This window comes from Marmota monax, unplaced genomic scaffold (assembly GCF_021218885.2).
Source record: "Marmota monax isolate L192 unplaced genomic scaffold, Marmota_monax_Labrador192_F-V1.1 WCK01_AAM20220418_F8-fsc00025, whole genome shotgun sequence".
Lineage (NCBI taxonomy): Eukaryota > Metazoa > Chordata > Mammalia > Rodentia > Sciuridae > Marmota > Marmota monax.
In genome coordinates, this window is record NW_026691950.1 from 11,057,478 (window position 1) to 11,077,609 (window position 20,132).

The window sequence follows — 20,132 nt, forward strand, 5'->3', positions numbered from 1 at the left end:
TTCAACCTTTTTTAAGTCACAAGTGTGTTTATTTTTCTGGACTCCTTCGAAAGCAGGTGTCTTCTTGGGTCATTTTTCAGATGTTTGACATTTGGATATTGCCATTCTCTAGATACTGGGAGTATATTGGTGAATAACAGAGATTCTTGCAGCATTCATTCATCTAGGTATCAGGTTAATAAGTTTGTTTTGTTTACAGGGTTTTCATTTGTGTTGTCTAGTACTTACCTTTGTTGTATGTAGCAGCAAGAGCTCAGTATATTAAGTCCTTTCTAGTCAGGCCCTGGTTAGTTGATACTTAAGGGCATTGTTTTCTTAGGTTGCATTATTTTACTTCCCAGTGGAGAAACTGGTAGCTGGGTTTTTTTGTTGTTTGTTTATTTTTTCTTTTTCTTTTTTGTAGTTGAACAGCATGCCTTTATTTTATTTTTATGCAGTGCTGAGGATCAAACCAGTGCCTCACACGTGCTAGGCAAGTATTCTATACTGAGCCACAACCCCAGCCCCTGGCAGCTGTTTTTGATCAGTGGTCTTTGGGATTAAGCAACTTTACCATCTGAATATAAATATGAGCTTTTTTCCTATTCTGAATTCAGTCTCTAAATTTAGGGTTAAGACATGACATAGTATAAGGAATAACAAGGACTTCGGTCATTTTTTCCCAGTGAGAAAATATGATTACCTCAAATATAAATTCAGCTCTATTGAATAAGTTGAGTATGGGGAAGTCTCAAGTGGCTCAGGAAACTCAGGAAGCTAAGGTTTTTCTAAATTTTTATTTTCTAAATTTTCTGTATTGTCCTATATGCCAATTTATTCAATAAGACACTTGAGAATACGAGCCTGGGTAATTCATGGTGTTAGAATAGCAGAGGTTGGAAAGACAGTGAGTGAATGAAGGATATTTATTTGGAGCTTGCCCTGAGTGCAGGAAATTCAATCTATAACCAGTATTTGCCTTTTAACAAAACAGTTGCCTTTTAACTTTGCTACCCCTGTTTGTTCAGAAAGGTTTTAACTTTTTAGCTTGAATTGCGTGTAACCATTACTAGTAACTCAATGAATTTGAGTGTACAGTACAGAGCCTCCTATTATTGATTAACTTTGTTTATCCCAGCTTCTGAAGCAGCTATGTCTCAGCCAGTGGTGAAGGACCACCTTTTATTTATTTATTTTTATTTCCAGCTCACATTTTTATTATATTTCAATGTAAAAGTATTTCAGTGAATCTAAAACAGAATGAATTACAAAAACAATAGTTCACTTAAAGTGTTTAACAGAGATTTACCCATGATTTCTCAAGTTTTCAAATCTGAATGAAATTAAACACAGGTACACTAAAATAGGTTGGAAATAACCCAGAATTTATATGTTAATATTATTACTATATTGTCATATGCTATATTTTTATTCTTTTTAGGCATACATGACAGTCAAGTGTATTTCGACTACATACATGGAGTATAACTTATTCTAATTAGAATCCCATTCTGTTATATGCTATATTTACGTTTTTATGGGCGTTCCACATATTGGACAGTGGGACAGAAAGGATTAATATAGATGACCATTGTTACAACTTTTTATTAACTCAGTTACTTTCCAAAAGTTATGAGAGAAATAGTATCCATATTGAATGCCTTTGTGCACCCCTGGAACAAATGTATATAGCATTTTAAGTATGAGATCACCTTATTACTAGGTTGTCTTAAGGATGGTGCTACTTGCAGTGGATAAAGGATATTCAAACTGTATTTTTACTACTGTACTAGAAAAACCAGCCTCAGATGTGTTCATGAGAACAAGAAAAAAATCTAAAGCAATTTTAGTAAGCTTGGATTTTAAAGTTGAATAAAAAAGATAAAGCAGATGATAATTTAACTTCAAGGTTTATCCATTGACAGGGCTGAGGCTGGGGCTCTGCGGTAGAGCGCTCGCCTAGTACATGTGAGGTGCTGGGTGCGATCCTCAGCACTACATAAAAAGTAAGTGAATAAATAAAATAAAGTTATCATGTCCAACTACAACCAAAAAAAATTTAAAAATTTATCCAATGATAGTTGTTATAACAATAAAAAGTTACAGTTTTATCTCTCAGATGATGTGAATTTTAGATTCATGAATTTCCTTTTTATCAGTTTTCTGAAAAATCTATAATTATCAAATCTGTAAGATGTATGACGATAACATTTTGCAGATATGCAATATCAAAACTTACCTCACCACCTCATTGATAATTGCTGTTAAATTACATCATGACAATTTATGGAAACTATTCTTCTAAGCTTCTAACTTTCATTTGCCCTTTGATCTTACTGGCCATTGAAAAACATCTTGAATTTCTTCCTTGCAGGAAATATTAAGCTCAGTAAAAATACCAAAGATAATCTGGCAAATAATAAAGTTTGGCTATCCAGTTTACATCTTTAAAAGGTGGAACTAGACTGACTTTCTAGCTTACAGAAAAAAAATAAAGGTTCAATCTCTGGTCCAAATATTTTTGAAAGAACTTTTCTTTCTAACCCTCTTATTCAGAATGTGATAACTGTTCTTTATTATTAGTTTCCTTATTTCATAATAAAGAGAGTAAGTTAGAATCTAATGCATTATTAGCCTTTACAGAGCTCTCGGTTGTTACCATATCCCTGAACACATTGTTCAGGTCAGCTGACATCTTTTCTCATAGCAGAGTTTCTCAAAGGAAGCATTGTATCAAGTACATTCATTCAGGTGCAGGTTCTTTAATCTGGGTAAAGACTTCAGAAAGTTTGCCAATCAAAGCATTTGCACCAGCAAAACATAGTCCTACCTAAAATGTAAACATCCAGTTCACTGACAAAAGTAAACTTTTGATGGTGGTATATGGTTCAGTTAGTTATGTTTATTGCCAAAGAATTTTAAAAAGAATTCTCACATCACAATTATGTTTAAAGTTTACACCTACTAAAAGATTTGCCAGCATAGTAATGCCTGTGCACCAATGAAAATGAAAAATATGTTGGAAAAATAAATAATAAAATCATAAATAATAAAATAAGTAAAATGAAAAATATGTTGCTGGCTTTATTCTTCTATAAGTTGGTTTTCTATAATGGTTTTTAGCCCCCAGAAAATGGTACTTTTTTTTTGACCACAGATTCATCCAATGTTTCTAAGCATACGGCTAGTCTTCACAAGTTCCTTGACAATATATTATACTTATTTAAGCTTAGTAACTCAAAATGCTACTTCTTGACTTTTTAATCTAATACCTTTTTCTTTCAAAATTTATTTTGGTTTTGAACTTATTTTGTGTATAAGTGGCATTTATTTATTTCATTGCGTCATCAGCCAATACCTCTGTAAGTAAAGTGGTTTTACCATATTTCTAACAACCTCAGGTACAAAATTAAAGTTCCATAAATAAGTAAAAGTAATATGCACTTTGCCTTTATTTAAAAAAAAATCACTTAGATCATTTGAAATTACTTTTACCATTTGTTTTCAGAAAAGTTATGCCTTGTCTTAACAAAAGTCCAGTGAAACATGATTTATAGTCGACTAGGAAATTTACTTCCTTAATTTGGCTCATAATATTAAAACACATTTAAAACACGTTTGATTTTTAAAAATTCAATGATTGCAAAATTAAAATTTTATCATCTCACAGGTTTTTTCAAAGATTTTGTTAACAACTGAAAAATTAAAGGTACCGTTGGTGGAGGGGGGGGTCCTGCTTTGCCTAACTAGTATGCTTGCACAAGTTAACTCACCAAGCAAGTTCAAGATGAGTTTGCTGGTCATATGCCAGAATAATTAGCCATGTCAAGTTGCTATAAAAATTTCCAAATGACCTCAATTTCTGCTCTTACCAATAATGTAGTTTGTGTATCAAGCACTGGTCTCACCTACTGCTCTAGATAATTTTTTGAAACTGTAAAATACTTAAGAAATATTATGCATTTCTTTAAAATTTCTTTAAAAATTTCTCTAGATAATTTTTGAAGCTGTAAAATACTGAAGAAATATTACACATTTCTTTAAAATTTCTTCAAAAAGTTATTCTTAAGGAAAAATGTTAGACTAAGATTCTGCCTAAACAGGAGGATAAAATTTAAAATTCTTTGTTAGATAAATTTTACTGTAGTAGCTGTTCATCCTTATTTTTATCATTGCCAGTAATGACTACTCCCCAAATTCTCATTTCAAGTATTCCATTCTGACCCCTTCTGTGATCTTTCCAAACTGTTTACTTAGTGCCCCATTCTTACAAATGTTTGATTGCATTTGGACGGCTGCCTACTATCGTCTAGGTAGTTAAGAAAGGGCTCTAAAGAGATGCCAGTTAGTCCATCACCTGAATCCCAAGAAGTAGATGAAGCATGGAAGAGCATTCCAGGAAGGAAGAGTCTGGACCATTTTACATTTAGGAGAAAACAGAATGTGAACTAAAACTTATAAGAAGAAACAGACCAGGAAGATGAATTGACCTGTGTTTGAGATAATCTGTAACAGGGCTAAACTTGGAAATGCTATCTTAAGTTTTCTTCTAGTGGTTTTCTCATTATAAAAAATTATAGCCTCTTATTCTTAAAATTATATTCAAATATTGTATGCCAATCTATATTCAGTATTTCATATTAAAATATTTTGGGGGCTGGAGGTGTAGCTCAGTGGCACAGCATGTGCTCAGATTTTTTTTTTTTCTTTTTTTAAGAAAAACCATCTTCCAGATGGTTCTACCTTGTTTATTTTCTGGTTTCCATGTTCCCTTGGCACTCACTTTGTTCCAGATTATATAGAGTATGCAAAACTGGATTCTTTCTCACACAAATCAGAAGGTTCTGGTGTCCTGTTAAACCTAGTTCACGGTCATAGCAGGGAAGCAATGATGTTTGGAACCAGGAAAAGATGTACCACGAGCCATCCCCAAATCTGACTATGCTCAGTCTTCTACCACACTGTTTTGAAAATGCTTTTAAAGCCAGCATTTTTACAGTGATGTGTTTTGACCTTTGAAACATATTTTGGACATTTCCTTGCAAGTATTTCTATTACATCAATTTTGGTTGTGAGACCTGAGCTTTAATCATTTAAAAGATTGAGCCAGGGCCCAACGACATTGTTCTTTAGTAAGTTAATCAGATTAGTGATAGACATTATTACTTTATAAAATACAACTAGAGATCATAATACATGCATGGAAACACACTGAATTCCAAAGTAACAACCATGAAGATAGGCACTCCTACAAGGTTGTGGTCTCCAACTTCTAGTAATTCTTGGAGTCTCTACTCAGTTCCTTCTTCTACCTCACCTGGCCACAGTCTGCTTCTCTGAAGTTCTCACACTTCTCTCGCTCACAAGTTCTAGTCACAGTCTTTTTGCTATTGCTGGTCTATGCCAGGTCGGTTCTTACCTTTAGCTTTGGTGTTAACTGATCTCCTGTGTGGAATACACTGCCATGCTCCACATGACTACATGTGTCAGTGATTTGATGTTCACCCACAGTGTCCTAAGACCTAGGTGTAGGTTTGGAGAAAATGTACACCATTAGATAATTCTGAGGGTTGTGAATCTGCCAGGCAGATGGTCCAAAAGGGTGGTTAAGAAAGGACTCTAAAGAGATGCCATTTAGTCCATCACCTGAATCCAAGAACAAGGTAGCTATGTGAAACATGGCAGAGTCTTCCAGGAAGGAAGTGCCTGGACCATTTTACCTTTAGGAGAAAATAGAATGTTAAATGTGGAAAATACTGATTAAAAAAAAATGGTTGCAGCAAGTGTCCAAATCTAGTGGATATTTTCCTGTTCTCTTGGTGTCCTTCAAGGCTCCCCTTTCCACAGTCCCCCTACTCAGTAGACCTCAACATTCCCTAAGTCCCTATCCTGTACTATGGGGCCACCATGATCAGGAGCAAAGCACGTAGGAGCTTAGCACGTACTCTTAGCCTTGAGCAATGAAGGTGTGGAACTGGCTTCCGCTTGGCAAGGAAGTGCAGCTCTGGGAGTGGGTGTCCCCCAGTGGGACTGGGCGACACCCCCTGTTTGCTGTAACACAATCCCTTGCCTTCTTTAGGTGGAATATTCTCAAATGGCTTCTCCCAATAGATGGGAGAGTTTCGGGCATGCTGTCTTTCTTTTGCCTGCCTCTCTTGCCTCCTTTGTGGGAGCTGAGGTCGAGCAGCCGTCACTGAACCCCTCAAAAGGTATTTTCTGTCTCGGTGTGGTTATTTAGTAGCCGATCAGGTACTGTGCCATCTGCATATTGATCCTGCCCCGATCTAATTTTATCTTAGACTTTCCTCCAAAGTGTGATCCCAAAGTATGTGCCTTTCAGGGAAGATAAAAATAATTTTCATAGTAGATATGATCTGCCTTTTTTACTCTCATTATGAGCACACCAATAGTATTTTCCAGATGGTGGGTGATATGACAAGAGACTGAACACAGAAGAAAACACAAAAATCCAGTTATCATCTATTACACCAAGCATTAAGAGGTCTTCAAGTAACACAAAACAATGCCACTCTCACTAATTTTTTAGAAAATATTTTTCTCATAAAGTTGTTATTAAAATATCCCTTAGACTTATTTGTAGTAAGGTAAATATGAGATACACATAAAGAAAAACTCTTTGTGATAATAAATACCTTTTTATTTAAGAGACATTTATGTATGTCTTGTATGTCCCACTCAAAATGTCCTGAACAACTACTATCCCCTCATTCTTCTCTTTTCTTTTTGGAACTAGGCATTGAATTCAGGGGCACTCAATGATCACTGAGCCACATCCTCCTATGTTTGTATTTTCTTTAGAGACACGGTCTCACTTAGTTGCTTAGACCTTTGCTTTTGCTGAGGCTGGCTTTGAACTTGGAATCCTCCTGCCTCAGCCTCCAGAGCCACTGGAATTACAGGCATGCACCACCGCACCCAGCCTCTCATTCTTTCTTAATGTGACAAAATAATTGCGCTAATGGCCCTAATTCTTCATACCACCTTCCTTGTGTCTATGATAGTTTGTAGTGTCCAACTGCTTTGTTTCTAGCTTGGCTATAAGAGTATCAGTGGGATGTTTGCCTCAGCCAGCCAAAGCCTAGACATCCAAGCATGGCCAGATAGGATCACCAGCAGTGCCATCCAAATGACCCAAGAACAGAGCATAAATATATGTGCAAGCCAGTCAAGATCAACCAAGCCTAGCCCAGGCCAGACGAACCCCCTAGACTGATTGATAATCAAAATGATTCTTATATTCTACCAAGGGTTTGCAGCTGGTTGTTATGTAGCACAACTGTGAAAACAATTGGTATTCCTGCTCTCCTCTTTTGGTCATATCATCCAACAAGATGACACAGACCACCCACTCCAATGTCTTGTCTAGTTTCCTAAAGTAGCATGTGTCTCGCAAGCATCCATGAGTTTATGATAACTTTCACAATTCATTATTTTAAATAATTTATGATGACATTTTGTTATTTACTTCATTTGGTTTAGAATAAAGTTCTTGAAGGTCATTCCTAGTATACAGTAGATTACTTTATTCTTTCATTCAACAAACGTTTGTTAAGCACAGCCACTTAAAGACCTTCAGGAATATTAAGCATTCTTTTCTGTTGGAGGCTCCACCCATTATTATAGCAAATGTCTTAAAAGAGAATTTAATATCTCATATTAAATGTAGGTAGGTTTGGGCTGGGGATGTGGCTCAAGTGGTAGGGCGCTCTCGTAGCATGCATGGGGCGCTGGGTTCGATCCTCAGCACCACATACAAATAAAATAAAGATATTGTGTCCACTGAAAACTAAAAAATAAATATTAAAAAAATTCTCTCTCTCTCTCTCTCTCTCTCTCTCTCTCTCTCAAAAAAAAATGTAGGTAGGTTTGGGGCAGATATTAAAAAAATACTTTAAGAAATAATTTTGCTCTTGAAATGATTTGGCCATGAATAACTAACTCATTTGATTTTTGATTGATAATGACTTACTAATAATCATCCCATAGGGAAGGTGATGGGGTGGGGGAAGTGACAAGAAATTTGAGGCCTAAACTGTGAGCAATGACAAAAGCTATACAGACTCTTCTGGGGCTGTTATAAGAAACACCAGGTAAATGACAAAGACTGTGTCATTCATATTCCTCCAGAACTGGCTTTATGGTAGAGAAAAAAACAAATGACATAACTCAAATTATTAAAGCTAAACATAGGCTTAACATCCTATTGGGAATGCTCCCCAAACTTATTAGTGCACAGTGCTTAAAATTACATAGACTTCAAAACAAAACTGGTTGAACTTCCAGCTCTGCCTTTTAATAGCCACACAACTGGGCAACTTAACCACTCTGAGATTAGATTATGTTTAGTGTCAGGATGCTCTTAATATCTAATTCACAGAACTGATGTGAGTTGTCAGTGACTGAAAAATGTAAAACATGATGCTCTTGGAAGAGTGCCTGGCACACAGGAAGCATTAGCCACCGGGCCTCTTTGTTAGTACTCCATGACACGGCTGTGCCTGACAATGTCACTGTCTCACAATTGAATGTGAAAGATTTTTGGCTAAAAAAAGAGAATCCCTGATATCTGCTGCTTTGCTAGTCACTATAGACAATTGTGATTAAAATGCTTTTAAGAGTTTCAGAAGACTAAAAGGTTAAATTCTAAGGAAGAGGAGAAATGAGTTAATGCATATTTTTATCATACTAGTTCAGATGAGAGCATGAATTGAAAGCCTTCCAGATGTGGGTCACAGGCCTTGAGATCCAACAAAGAAGAAATCAGAAAGCCGTCAATGTTTTCTGAATCGCCTCCTATTGGATGGGAGCTGACAACTTGTATAGACGTTGGGAGGCAACGTCACTTCTGGCACACAGTGCTCTCTCAACAAGGGCACTATTGATAATGCACATTTGCCTTGAGCTTTATCACTCATTTTTACGCTCTCTGCCACCGCCTGTATCTTACAACAGTGGCTCAGCAGAGATACTTGCAGCTCATTGTGCCAATGTCACCTTCTTCTGTGTATTCTGTGTATCTAGCTTGGCTATATCATGAGGACATGATATACCCGAGGACATGATATACCCGAGGACATGATTGCAATGCTTTTCCTGATTCAAGGCCTGCAGACATATTATGTTTTCATGGAGAACCTTAGGTAACTGGCTGAACCACACAATAGGGAAAAAAGCTATGTAAGAGTGTATATGCTACCACAGTGTGTGTGTGTGTGTGTGTGTACACATACATACATGGACCAGACTCAGCAAGCGACAGCCCAGCATACTACCTAAATTTGTTAAGAAAGCTTTATTAAAACATAGAGCCATTCATTCACAGATTAAATATGGCTGCTCTTCAGCTACAACAGCAGAATTGAGTAGTTGTCAAGAGACTACACGGCCCCCAAAACCTTAAGTCTCTGGCTCTTTTCAGAGCCTGCCAGCCTCTGACATAGGCTCTCCCTGGGAAAAGTTCACAAGAAATTGGTAACACTGATCACCTCTGTTGAGTGGATCTGAGAGGACCAGGGTGGGAGGGAGACCCACTTTCCACTCCCCCCATACTCTTTGAACCCTCTGAGTTTTGTACTGTTTATTATATTACTGCAGGACAGACAGGAATGAAGGAAACAAAGACTTTCCAGAGTCCTGGAAGTCAGTGCTCTCTGGGCTGGCATTACAGCACCTTCCCTTCGGCTCTCCTCTCAGAGGAAATGAGCAAATCCAGCCTTAATCCAAGGCCAAATGACAGAAAGCGAAGAGAGGAGGCCATCACTGGGCTGTATTTGGAGAAAAAAGCACTCCACACGGACCTGCCTTACGAGAATGAACCACGGGGGACCTTGACTACATGACAAAATCACTTTCAGACAAAAACTAAAACATGACTGAAGATTCAAGTTTCAGAAACTTTTTTAAAAATAAAAATTTTTTGAAGTATTACTCTCTTCTACTCAGCTTCGGCTGTAAAATGTTTCAAGATTTAAAGTGTCAATACCCGGTTTTCAACTTCTAAGCATTTTTTTAAAGTGTACTGTTTTAAATTAATTTATCATATCGTGAAGGTTCAAAACGAAATCTAGGTCAGTTTGTATCTGAGGCAGGGAAGCTTTTAACATTTAAAAAAAAAATGAAAGGGACCTATCTCCAGCCTCAAGAAAAAACATTCTAAAACCAAATATCTTCCAGTATCTTGCTTTCACTCATTTAATCCTGTGCCAGTATGTCATCTTCAGCAACTCTAATATTTGATATTTAAGTCTTCTGAAGGTCAGTGTTTACTCCAATGCAGGTGAGCAAACACTAGTTTATCTGTCCTTTGCATATTTAATTTCTGTACAGAGCTATTTAGTGGGGTGTCTCAAACCTCTCACTATGTGAAATGACTTCATACTTCACTTATGTCCCACTAAAATGACAACAGAAAGCTTCTAAAATGCTTCTCAGGAGCAGGCACTAAGGAGGCATGAGCTGAGAAGCATCTCAACCAGCAGATGCTTGGCTTCTGGGCAAAGGCAAAGTGTTCTGCTGCTTGTTGGCTTTCTGTATTAAAAAAGGCTTTATGTACACCCAGGGTTTGTGTATTCCTGTGGCCAACTGAAAGAGGCAGTGGCAAAGCCACAGTCAGCCTCCATACAAGTTCCTGGGGTGCCAATAGCAGATTAGGCAAAAGTGAAGCTTCCTCTGGGCAGACGCAGCTCAGCTCCCAAGTGAGTAAATGCAGACTTGAAGTCTACTCGCTTGTTAGAGTCTGTAAACAAGTCAGGATGGCGCCTGGCAAATGTTAGAGTCTGTAAACAAGTCTGGATGGCACCTGGCATTTTGCCAGAGGGAGTGGTTTGTGAAGTAACTCCAGCGAGCCATTAAGTGTGGAGATTCCTTATTGGTTGACTGCTGTATCTAGTTTATGCTAATTAAGATAAGCTGTGTGGAATGTATAAATACCTCTGTTGTCCTGCAATAAACGGCTCCCACTCCTGCTGTATCAACATACACAAGTTGTTCGTCACCCCCCAGGCTATTTTGCCACAGCCTGATTGGTGGCTCGTTACGGGGAGCCCCGGGACACTTGGGGGTAAGTGACGAAAAAAAGCTGCCCGTCCATAGATAGGACGGGAGCAAATCTGCTCGTCCCTAGGCAGATAGGGCGAGAGGAAAAATGGCCATTTTGAGAAAATGGAAAAGATTGATACAGTATGTTTGTGTCTTGTTTTGTCTTGAAATGTTGTATTGTCTTTGTGACGAAAATATGGAAGGGGTGTTAAGTAAATTACTAAGGGAAGGAGGCACCCCAGTGGAACCAAGAGCAGTTAGGGCATGTGTTGATAAGAGCCCAGGAACTCTAGTCAGAAAGAAAAAGAAAGTTCAGAAGAAGAAGGATTATCAGGAAAAAAGTTGCAGCAAAAGGCTATTACTGAATACTTTTCGTTACCGGAGGGTGCGTGAATCGGTGCAGCAGCCTCCACGTGCACGAGCCAGTCATGGCGCAGCAAGGACTTTCCAAGCAGCGGCAGCCGACTCTTCCCTGCCCCCCACCCGGGAAGCGGGACGCCACTTCGAGAGCCCAAATCCAGGCACAGTCTCGCAGGCTCTTGCTCCCTGTGCCCGGAAGCAATTTGAGACCGGGACTCTCCCCAGGGCCATCTGGGGCTGCCCGGGATGCTACAGCTGCACCAGCGTCCCTGATGTTTGGTCATTTTCAATGCCAATAACTAAGCTACAATGGTTCTCCCACACCTGGAGGCTGATGAATAATGAGCACTATTAAGGCTTATTTCAAATGTAAAAAACCTTGAGATAATGTACTAAATTGTTCAGAAGGTTGTTTTCTTAGTGGAATGCTACAGGATTTTCTTTAGCCATCCGGAGTTCCTGCCTTCATCCCAGTGCCAGTGAAGACGAAGGTGAAAGAATTTCCAGTGTTGCTGAGAACCGGATGAAACTTCAGATCAAGCTAACTGCCTGCAGAACTCACCTGGACTGTGATTTAAGCTAGCTGCCTGCAGAACTTACCTGGACTGTGATTTACCTGGACTGTGAGTTAATCTATTGAGACACTGCTTTACCTGGACTGAGACAACAAACTGTAATCTACAACAAAATGTAACTCGGTATCTTTGCTAACAGTGTCATTGCTGGTATAATTTTTCCAAGGGATTCTTGCATGGAGCCATCAATTGGCTTGGTATTGTGGCATTTTGTATCCTCCCCTTCTGCTTGTAGCAGATTGTTTGTGGTGTTTGTGTAAAAACCACTATGGTTGTTATTTAAATTAAACAAAAGGGGGAAATGTTAGAGTCTGTAAACAAGTCAGGATGGCGCCTGGCATTTTGCCAGAGGGAGTGGTTTGTGAAGTAACTCCAGCGAGCCATTAAGTGTGGAGATTCCTTATTGGTTGACTGATGTATCTAGTTTATGCTAATTAAGATAAGCTGTGTGGAATGTATAAATACCTCTGTTGTCCTACAATAAACAGCTCCCACTCCTACTGTATCAACGTACACAAGTTGTTCGTCAATCCCCCCCCCCGCCCCCACTATTTTGCTGCAGCCGGACTGCCAGCCAGCCGGGCTGTGGCACTCGCTCTTGCCTGTCTGCTGAACTGCTTGTTGCATGAACAACATATACAGATGTACATGGCACCTCTGCAAATATTCAGTGTGAGTGCCTGACCATGTTTGTGTATCCAGACCTCTGTCCCTGCCTTAGGATCACTACATCGTGCATTTTCAGTAACCAACAGGAAGACAGAATTATTTCAAACAATCCCATAACCAAGACTAGGTCTCATTAAGATGCTAGTGCCATGAATCAGCCCAAGAGAGTGAAAACAGTGGTTTAAGAAATGGAATCATTTTTCCCCCGTCCCCAGAGGGATGGACTGTTGAAACTCACCGTGGTAATTCCAGCCACATGACCCAGGACGGGGCCCAGTCACCGGGTGGGGTCAGGTTGTGGTTGGAGTCCAGGGCGGCTGGGTTGCTGCCATCTTCTGGGGGCTCCTGTTCTTTGACTTCCAAGGCTCTGAGTACCACCGAGGAGGACGTGCTTTTCAGTAAGGCAACCGCCTCGCTCCTGCTGACTTCTGTGAGCTCAGTCCCATTGACACTCAACAAAATGTCACCTGATGGCCAAACAAGCAGAAGCCATGTTTAGTGAGTGCAAACAGGGCCCATCTGCTTCAAGGGCAAAGGGACAAGGATGTGGGACATGCAGAGGGCATGCGTGTATCACTTGTCACTGGCGTTGATGTGAGGCTGCTCCTCACAGAGCGAACTCCCTCCGTACTCTTTGAACAGGGGAGCAATGCTGTTTGTTTGGGGTTATCTAAAGACTATCTATTGGCATTTGGCCTTTGCTTTAAAAATCAAAAAAACCTCTACTTTTCATTCTTTTTGTTTGTTCTTAGCATAAAGCGGGAGCTCTTGGCAAAAGCTCCAGCAACGCTCAGAGCCTGGCATAGAGCCCAAGCCCAATAAATATGGAAAGACCAGATGATAAGAAGCTACCCCTGATGGCTCTGGCAGAGGAGTCCAGAGCAGCTAAGTAAGACAGGGTCTGGACCTGCGCTCTTAGATGGAAAAAAGAGTGAACGTTTCTGCTGTCTGTCGAGGGATGCAGCTAAGCACCTATGTGTGCAGGACCATGTCCATACACCCTGGGTATCGTATTCCAGCTCGTATTCCCTCAGTGATTCACTTCAGTTGGATTGCGTTGTTCTGCACGCAGGCTCTCGCAGAAAATCCAGAGAAATGAAAATACAAATCTTCCCTATTGTCATTTTCTATTCTTTCATCTCTCCTGTTCTTCGGATTCTCTTCTTGATCATCTTTTTTTTTTTTTTTTTTTTTATACAGAATAACCACAGCAGGAGTCAATAGGCAAGGAAATACAGATGGAAAGGCCTGGAGTCCTTGCTGATGTGTCAAGCATCCTTGGGGTGGCCGACTGAGGTCTTAACACGCCAGCCCCCGGGGTTCTCAGGCTGAGCAACCGGTCTTCAGAAACTTCACATTTTTCTCTCTTACCGCTTACCCTTCAAAGGTGGAATTGTCCATCCACCTAAGCTACCCCCCTTTGTGGGCATTGACAATACTGTTACCCCTATGTACTTGTAGAAGTAATTTTTTAAAAATTTATTTCTTTCATACATGATAATAATGGAATGCATCACATTCATAACTATCCATTCACAGCACAATTTTTCATAACTCTGTATATGAAGTATGTTCATGCCAAATTATGCCATTATACATGAGCTCTCTTATTGATTTTTTTTTGCCTTACAATTCTTATTACACCTTTATACCATCATTTATCATATCTCTGTTTGTATATAAGGTATGTTGACATCAAGTTCACATCTTCATACATGTATTTTGTATAATGATGACCGTCTCCTTCCAACCACCACCTCCCTTCACTTAAAGTAGCCCAGGAAATGTGTGATGAAGGAGGGTGAAACACTTTTTCTCTAATGAGAAAACACCTAGTGCAATACCGATAAATCAAAATCTACCAAATAATTCCTCTTATCCAACCCATAAAATGGAACAATTCATGAATTAATTTCGTCATAGGATCAATCCAATAAAGAACCACTTAGAATGAACACAACCATTTTATATAGGTTTTATATATATTAGGATATATAACCAAATTATATCCTAGAAGCAACTGCCTCATAACGGCAGCCATTGCCTGTTCGTTCTTGGCACAGCCTGGTGGTTCTAGCTTTACCGGCAGGCTAACCAGCCCCTAACAATCCCTATGGACAAAGGAGTGAACCCCGGTCCAGCTGCTTTGTGCCAACTAATCATGGTCAGCCCCTAACTGATGTCCTAGCCAGATCCCTCTCACATTGTCTTGGTAATTCTTGAAATCAGTAACCTAGCCTAGGGAGCTTTAATTTCCTCTTAGAGCTCTGCCACCCCAGTGTCTTAATTCTCTTTGCTTTTTACCTGTTTTTATTCTTCCATCTCTGCTTATGACTCCTCCAGGTTCAACGCTGATGACGAAGATAGGCAAGTCCCATTCCCGATGCGATGCTCCCCCTGAAACGGTCATGCCGAGAGATTCACTGGGGTCTTTTCGAACATTTATCACTTTCTCGTGACAGGTGGCTGCAGGATGGAAGGGCTGAAGGCACAGACAGAAAAAAAACATAGTGCATGTATTCACAAGTGGGTTGTCTTCATGCAAAAATGACCAAAGTTGCATATGTTATGAAAATTGAATCAATACGATGACGGTCCTTGGGATCACAGAGAAAGACACAAAAAAGGACTGTCATTTTGCATCCCTCTACAGCAGGTACATTATCCCAAATTCTATAGGCGAACTCAGAGAGAGTTTCCATTTGAAAAGGCAGTAGTAAAAATGGGGAGACAGCCAGGTTGGAGATGAGGGGAGAAATCTGGGGTATACAAAGTGAACTGTATCTCAAATTGGTCAAGCAAGTCACCCATTCCGGAGATGGTGAGTCAACATCTCAAAAACTCTCATCCTTGATGAATATCAGGAATGTTTTGTAAGTTGAAAAACAAGTGACCCTTTCTTCTCTCTTCTCGGTGCTTACTGCACAGCCTTGTCTGCACTCAGCGAAGTTATGATTAACTGAGCATCGAGGGGTTCAACAGGATGAACCAAAGGAACACCACACAAATGAAATTTTAGTCAGAACATAAAAAACTAAGACATCAAACAAGCCATTATGTCCACGTATGTCCATGTGTCCTGAATCTCCATTTGCTCTCCTAATCCGAGAGAGGTCCTAGGCAGTGATGGAAAAACCCAAGTCTCTCAAAAAATCCTTCACATAGCATTTCCGATCCTGGGGAGGGGAGGAGGAAAGTATGATGGAAATAATCTTTTTTATTTTTCTTTTCTCCCCACTCTTCCTTCCATACTTTGAAGACCTTGCAATGTTCCTTAATGCTGAAAAACAATTTCTGATGAAATAGTTCAAGCAGATTAAAAATAATCATACTGCCCAATACTTGGTCAGCCAAGGATTCATCACTCAAGCTAGACAAAATAAATATATTTAAGAATATTTGCTCTGGATTTTTAAAGTAAAAATTTAGACACCTAAAAAAACTGTATGCAGAATAACATCCCAACCTACCATGCACCCTGCAACCCGAGGTGAAAACCAAATGTTCCGCATATGGTTAAAGGGCCCGAGTGCCCCCGGTCACATGCCTTTTCCTCTCCCCCAGAGGTCATCCTACGCCTATTATTCCTTGACTTTCCAATGGACCCAAAGCTTTTCTGTTCCATAAATCCTGGCTTGCCTCCTGTGGTATGTCTTTGAATCATTTATGCTCCTATTTTCAAAATGCCACACTGTTTCTTTTTTTTTTTTTCACACTGTTTCTTAAATCAAGGGGAAAAAAAAGAACTTGAGTCAGAACATAAAAAAACTAAACCATCAAACAAGCCATTGTGTTCTTTAGTTTTATATTAAATATGCCACTCTTTTTGTAAGGACATTTCAGAAGGCAGAGAGAACTACACAGTTTCCCAGAAGGCCAGTGTGGAAGTGTTTCCAGGAATTCAGACACAGGACAGAGGGTTGTGGCAAAGTGGGCAGACCCCCCTGGCCTTGCCATGACTCGTGGCAGGTGGCGGGAGGCCTCCCTTCTAGTGGTTTAATGAATTAGAATTAATATATTCTACTTAATTCAACTAAAACCAGTTAATTATACAAAAAACTTTAGTTAATGAAGCCAATACACTAGTTTTTCCATTTTTAAAAACTGTCAGTTTAATTTAAACACGTTTAACAGTGTTTATAAGCAAGAAAACATCAGGAAGTTCTTATCTAGAAAATGTTTTAAAAGATTGTATTTGGTCTGTCTAGGTTTCTTATTATAAACATGGAATTTAAGGATCTATGGGGCATAGCTGGCTGGAGATTGGGGAAGAGGATGTAATCATATAAACTCTGGAACAATATAAAGCAATCACGCTCTTTAATTAAAATTTTGAATATTGTTTCTGCATACATTGCTCAAAAACTCAATTTATGGATATATGTGTGTATGTATATATTAAAATATACATATATGTGTATATGTATGTATATGGGGAGAGGTTAAAGTGTGGCCTCTCATAGAAGCTACAGAGAGAGCAGCACAAGTTGGGTTGAGTCACCTCACTTGAAGGGAGGCTGCAGACTGGTTGCCTGAAAGATTCTACCCACAGATCCATTCTGCTTGATCCAGAATGTTTTAAGGTTTTTCTGATTTTTCTAAGATAGGACATGTTCTCTGGTTTGCTCCAATCCCCACCACTCCCTAATGTTCCATTCCATGAGCTTCAAGTGTTTAAATCATCTTCCTGGGTCTGTTGTAAAACGTAAACATATTTAAAATAGCAGAGGAATAATCATTCTTTATTTCCAGTCAGACTGGGAATCTTAAGAACCAGAAACCAAGCAAACCTCTTGTTTCATTTCAAAGTAAATGGAAAACAGTCCTTAAACGTAATGACTCTTGGTAAGAACAAGACATGTATTTGGCTTAGACTAGAAATCAGGTCCCCACATGAGGTCTACTGTAAGAGCAGGTTTTAAAACTCTCTTGGCCCCTTCCTTGCTCCTGCTTGGATAGGAGACACCTGTTATCTCACCAATCAGATGATGGGACTCTGGCCCTTAAGTTTTATAGGTGCTACAGTGTTTCTGTAAGTGACAAAGTCCAGAGGTGACACTTTGAAATAATAAAGTGAGCAGTTTTCCCAAGAAACAGCTCCTTGCAGGAGCAGCAGCGGACATGCCCGGGCTGGGCCTCACCTTGGGAGTGTTGCTCCTCTCGCCTGGGTCTGGGGACCAGTTGCCATTGCTGATCCAGCTGGCTTCCTGAAGGATGTCTGGGCTGTGCTGTCGAACCTGGCGGGACACGACGAGGTGGACGCGCCTTTCGCTGGCCTGGGTGGGAAGACACAGCTGTTATCCACTCTCAGAGCTCATGTGGACAGCATCTGCTCTTCTTCTCTAGCTCGGATGATGGGAGCTGGAGGTATTAGCTTTCTGCCCGCCGTGGTCTCAGTGTTTATTCCAACCAAAGCTCATATGCTGAAATCCTCACCGACAAGGTGATGGAATTACATGTGGAGACTTAAGGAATGAGATTAGTGCCATTATAAAAGAGGACTGAGGGAGTCTGCCTTTCCACGAAGTGAGGACACAGTATCTCAATCTTCAGAACTGTGAGGAATAACTTTCTGTTATTTTTAAGCCACCTGGTTTAGTGTACTTTGTTACAGCAGCCAAATGGACTAAGATGTTCCCTCTCTTCTCTTCCTTCCCAGGGCACATAACCCGTATCTCTCAGGAACCAAGCCCTTGTTTAAAAAACTTTAAGCAGTATGAACCCTTGGCAATGAAATTATTTCCATGGTTGTCTAACACCGATCAGCCCAAATCTTTATGACTTTACATTCTTATATTAATAAATCTCTCTTCTCAGGGCTTTCTCGAACCTCAGGGGTCATCAACTGGATGGTTGTAAATTAGATGGACTTTTTAAGATAAGATTGCTAAAATGCAGTGAGTATGTTGAATGTCAGTATCACAATGGATGGTCATTCAGGCTGAGGCAGGAAGGTCGCATGTTCAAGGCCAGTCTCAGCAACTTAGCAAGGCTCTAAGCAACTTAAAAAGACCCTGTCTCAAAAAGAAAAAAAATAATAATAATAATAAAAAGCGTAGTGGTGCATGCCTGTAATCCCAGTGGCTCAGGAGACTGAGGCAGGAGGATCATGAGTTCAAAGCCAGCCTCAGCAACTTAACGAGGCCTTAAGCAACTTAGTGAGACCGTGTTTCTAAATAAAATATAAAAAAGGGCTGGAGATGTGGCTCGTGGTTAAGCATCCCTGGGTCCAATACCCAGTAGAAAGAAGGAAAGACAGAGAGAGGAGAGGAGAGGAGAAAAAAGAAGAAAGGAAGGAAAGAAAAAAATCCTACTAAGAATGGGGTCCAAAAAGTAAGTTTGAGTCCTCAGCGGGCTCTTCTTCACCGGGCCCAGCCATCTCCTGCCTAGTCCTGGCCTCTATGCCCTCCCTTTGTTCGCCTGCCCATCTTGCATTCCCTGGTGTTTCTCATCACATAGAAAGCCTGTGTCAGAAGAGAGCAAAAATAACAAGCCTAGGAAATAATCATGAAGATGCTGACATGCAGAACTACGGCATTAGCCAACTGTCGATCCTTGGAATAATAGCTGTGTCTCTTTCTTTGGCCTGTAAGCCTCTGTCATCCTAATAAGGTTATCTTTGGGAACTCTCTGAAGCAAAAATCACTAAAAGATAAGCAGCAGCAAACAGTCAGGTCCAAACTTCAGTCACTGAGCCTGAATCTGCTCTTATCTTCGGGGAAATCCACTGTGGCGCAAGCTCCCGGCAGCCGGTTTGTCTCTAGGCCCACGAACCGTCCCAGGTTCATCTTTGGACAAGGAGCAGGGCATGATCTAAGCCCCTCATAAGAACTGAGAACACTGGAGACGTACGCACGGGGTCTTTTTGCCAGGCAAAATGGATGTGGCCAAGGAGCAGCCTGCGAGAGCTATTCAATTCACATTTTCGAACACAGATTTCTCACTGTGTTTTCAAAGGCTGGCTCTGGTATTAAGTTGTTGGCAGGAATAATGCTCCAATAAATAACTCTGGTATCAACTTACTTGGAAATAAATTCTCTGTGAGGCTGGATCTGTGGCTCTCACCAGCCACCTTGTAAATTGCTCACAGAGAGACTATTTGAGGCACTTTCTTTTGTAGTGTTTGAAGATAGAAGGTGGAAAATGGGCTAATGTGTTTGTCCTGGCTCTTACCTCTCAGGAGCAGCAGGATTAGGGTAGAGAAACAGCCTGGCCCCAGACTCTTTATTTCTCCCCCACTAGTGAGAATGTGATGTGGGTGTGAGAAGACGGACCAGGAGCAGAACAGGGTGAAGGAGAATGCTTCTTTTTCTTTTTTTGGTACCGGGATTGAACTCAGGGGCGCTTAACCACTGAGCCACATCTTCAGCCCTTTTTAGTATTTTACTTAGAGACAGGGTCTCACTGAGCTGCTTAGGGCCTTGATAAATTGCTGACGCTTTGAACTTGGGATCTGTTGAGAGCCACAGCCCAAGGGGCCCCAGCAAACTT

At 40.2% G+C, this 20,132-nt stretch overlaps 1 protein-coding gene across 4 annotated transcripts in view; it reads right to left on the reverse strand.

The window, feature by feature from the left end:
* Lnx1 (ligand of numb-protein X 1) overlaps window positions 1-20,132 on the reverse strand; it is a 168,353-nt gene that overhangs the window by 3,026 nt on the left and 145,195 nt on the right. For all 4 annotated transcript variants that reach the window (XM_046461173.2, XM_046461092.2, XM_046461250.2 and 1 more), the window contains 3 exons: window positions 17,783-17,917; window positions 14,946-15,123; window positions 12,880-13,108 (listed from right to left, as the gene is read on the reverse strand). In XM_046461173.2, coding sequence (XP_046317129.1) covers window positions 12,880-13,108; window positions 14,946-15,123; window positions 17,783-17,917 — 542 coding nt within the window. The remainder of the gene's footprint in view (window positions 1-12,879; window positions 13,109-14,945; window positions 15,124-17,782; window positions 17,918-20,132) is intronic.